At 35.2% G+C, this 3,825-nt stretch overlaps 1 protein-coding gene across 1 annotated transcript; it reads left to right on the top strand.

Moving 5' to 3' along the window:
- The first annotated feature begins 226 nt into the window (after positions 1–226).
- Positions 227–772, top strand: LOC136027683 (transcription initiation factor IIB-like). Its single transcript, XM_065705130.1, has one exon. It carries the CDS (start codon positions 227–229, stop codon positions 770–772), a length of 546 nt encoding a protein of 181 aa, XP_065561202.1.
- Positions 773–3,825: the final 3,053 nt, after the last annotated feature.

Below are 3,825 nucleotides of genomic sequence, written 5' to 3' on the forward strand. Positions count from 1 at the left end.
ACTTATTCACTTATTTACTGCTTCACTTATTAATTGTGATTAAACTGCATAAAAAGTAAGTTTAATTATTCTTTTATAGCTGCAAAAATAAGTACTACAACCTTTAATCAGAAAATACTTCGATAGAACTTAAAATATATAAATATTAAATTTCATACAAATGTGTTTTTCAACTGAGCTGTTTCAAAACGTTGCTTTGATCATTAAAACCAGTACACCTATAGAAATGGCATCCTGTTATTATCACCCTGAAGCATGTTTAATTGAAGATTCTCACGCAGGGGATATCATTTGTCCGGAATGTGGATTGGTCTGTGTTGATAGATGTCTTGATGTTAGTGTAGAATGGAACTACACTAAGACTTCGCGTCCTGTCGAAAACAGTAAAATTGTTCACCCTGAAGGTGATAAGCCAGATGATATGCCGCCAAATGTGCCAAGCGACGAGTCCAGGAACCAAAAGAGAATTTTTAATCAAACTTTGAAAATGGCTGCAAGAAACATTAAAGAAATGGCTGAAAAACTTAATTTAACGAAGGCAGTAGTCGATAAAGCTATTCAAATATTTAACACGATTCATGATAAAGAATACTTGAAAGGGATGACTAAAGATTCTATTGGCTCAGCTTGTTTATATCTCATTTGTCGACAAGAGTCCATGCCAAGAAAATTTAGAGAAGTTTGTGCTGTTTCCAAGGCTCGTCAAAAAGAAATTGGTAAGGTTTTCAAGTTGATACTCGAAAACAGGGAGTTTCTACCTCACGAAATTTAATAAATTTGTAACAGTCTCAATCTTAGAATTCAGTTCAAAATGCTGTTTCTTACAAAGCAAAATATCACATCTGAAAATGCATCTTTTTCCCATTCAACTGTCTGGATTAAACGCGTTAGAATATATATCTAAGTTGAGAATCAAAGCTCAGAATTTGCTGCGAAATGTCTTTTGCACCATCCTACGTTGCTATCAGCTCAGCACCTGTTTGCTTTTTATCTTAATCAACATGACTGTTTCCATTCAAAACAGTGTATCTGACGGACCACCACCAAAGGACTAATCCATAAGCTTGCATCTTTACCACGCTCATCACCTAAGCTATCACTACCATCAGAGTTTATATTTGCTATACTTTTTGTAAAGACGTTTTGAAAGCGTTTCTTTTTTGCAGTTTTAGCAAGTTTTAGCAAGTTTCGTGACTTAAATTCAAACATTGCTAAGTAGTTCATATGCTAATTTATTGACTTTCTGAATGCAAGCAGACTATGAAGAAAATGAGGAGGTGAAAGTTTTCTATAATTTTTCTTGTGTTGAAAAACAATGTATATGCATGAAAACTACTAAACCACATTTTAGGAATAGTGTAAATACAGAAAAAACAATGTTCTTTAGAAACTGGTCAAGGCTTTCCTGTAAAAACCGATACACTGTTTAGGAACGGGACAGCCGACAGCTGTTGCACATATTAAGATTTTTACTGCTAGCATACTAAATAAAGAGCGGGATCCTAAATGAAGAGGAGGGATTTAGTTCCAATTTTATTTTATCTTTCTTCTTATTCTTCGTCTTGTTCTTTAACTTTATCTTTATTCTGTTGATTGTGTGAATAAATTAGTTATTTAAGTGAGCCGCGGCTCACTCTTCAGCTGATTTTTTTTCACAAGGGTCTATTGTTGTTTTTTTTTTTTTTTTTTTTGTAAAATGATGAAAACAGTGGAATTAAATTTAAAATATGGGGTAATGGCACAATATGTAGAAATATGTCCGAAGTGGTAGCTGGAAGGTATAAAAAATTCTTCTATTTTATATATTGTTTTGTTTACGCAGCATAACAGTTAATATGAAAAAAGAAAATGAAATGTTGGTACATGAAAATTTAATAAGCTGGTGGAAGTTAACGAAAAGTTGGAATGTCCCAGTTGTAAACACAAAATATTAATACAGCATCATAGTACACAACAAGTCAACTATGAAGCGGAATTTTCGGACACCCTTACTAAATAATTAGGAGATAATTTGAATTATTAACTATTCTTTGAGACCAACTCTATAGGTAAGTTTCATGAAGATCCAAACTTCACGGACACTTGAAAGAAAAAATTTGAATGTCAGGAGGGAAATTGGGATTAAGTTCAGTGACAGAAAGAATATTAAGACATCGCAACCTTTTAGGAAACCTAGTAAAGAACAACCCTAGCCTATAGCCCTCAATTTGACATTTCCGAACTTCATTCTTTTCTAATTGTCTAAATTTATTTTCAACTGAAAACTATATGTGTCTTGCACAGTTTTCGAAACAACTAGTTAAATTAAGCTCAGTATTTGGTATACACTGACATTCATTGCTGAAAGCTCATCAGTTCAAGATTTTATTTCACTGTAATTTTTAGTCTTATTTTCAATGTTGTAATATACGTACAAAAGAAAATATTGGTAACTAGCTGTTGGGGTGGCGCTTCGCGCCACCCCAACACCTAGTTGGTGGGGCGCTTCGCCCCCCCAAGCCCCCCCGCGCGCGTAAGTCGTTACGCGCCATATTAGTTACGCGCCATTGTAGTTGTGTCCCTGTGTCCCACCTGTGAATATAGATAGATTTATATATGTGTTTCAAACTACGTAAAAATTGCGAATATACAACATTCTTGGCTTTCCCATTGTCTGTCCATATACAAAGCCGTATGTACTAATAATGACGTCATATGCAAACGCTCTTTTTACAAACAAACAAACATGCATACACACAACTCGTTTTTATATAGATAGATAGATAGATAAATACAATACAAATTAACTACGTAAAACTTGTGAATATACAACAGTCTTCGCTGTCCCATTGTCAGTGCGTATAAATAGATTGTCAGGTTTACCGACCCTCAAAGATGCAACATACAATTGTACATTGGTAAAGCAATCTGTATTAAGATCTATACCGCATTTTTCTAGTGATTGCCCTTGAGCTTTGTTGATGGTGGTTGCAAATGCTAATCGAATTGGGAATTGCAATCTTTTAAATTGAAAAAGCAGATCCGTTGGAATCATGGGAATGCGAGGAATAAGAACAGCCTCACCCTCATAAGGCCCTGTCAAGATTGTGGCCTCTATTAGGTTTTCCATTGTTTTTTTTTACGGCAAGTCGCGTGCCATTGCAAAGCTTTGGTGGGTTGATATTTCTTAAAAGTATTATTGGTACGCCTATTTTTAGTTGTAGCACGTGTGGTGGAAACCCTGAAGGATCTATGGAATTTAAAAATTCAGATGGATAATTAACCGCTTCATTTGGTTCCAAAATACAGATTAACTGCGTAAAACTTGCGAATATACAACATTCTTCGCTGTCCAATTGTCGCTGCATATAAATAGATTGTCAGGTTTACCGACCCTCGAACATGCAACGTACAATTGTCCATGGGAAAAACAATCAGTATTAAGATCTATACCACATTTTTCTAATGATTGACCTTGAGCTTTGTTAATGGTGATTGCAAATGCTAATCGAATTGGGAATTGCAATCTTTTAAATTGAAAAGGCAGATCCGTTGGAATCATGGGAATGCGAGGAATAAGAACAGCCTCACCCTCAAAAGGCCCTGTCAAGATTGTGGCCTCTATTAGGTTTTCCATTGTTTTTTTTACGGCAAGTCGAGTGCCATTGCAAAGCTTTGGTGGGTTTATATTTCTTAAAAGTATTATTGGTACGCCTATTTTTAGTTGTAGCACGTGTGGTGGAAACCCTGAAAGATCTATGGAATTTAAAAATTCAGATGGATAATTAACCGCTTCATTTGGTTCCAAAACTGTGTCGACTGACTTGTAAAGGACTGCCTGGTCTC

The sequence above is a fragment of the Artemia franciscana genome, chromosome 5, assembly GCF_032884065.1.
Source record: "Artemia franciscana chromosome 5, ASM3288406v1, whole genome shotgun sequence".
Lineage (NCBI taxonomy): Eukaryota > Metazoa > Arthropoda > Branchiopoda > Anostraca > Artemiidae > Artemia > Artemia franciscana.

What these genes read in the sequence shown, in the direction of transcription:
- LOC136027683 (XM_065705130.1), top strand. Translation starts at nt 227, where the DNA reads ATGGCATCCTGTTATTATCACCCTGAAGCATGTTTAATTGAAGATTCT.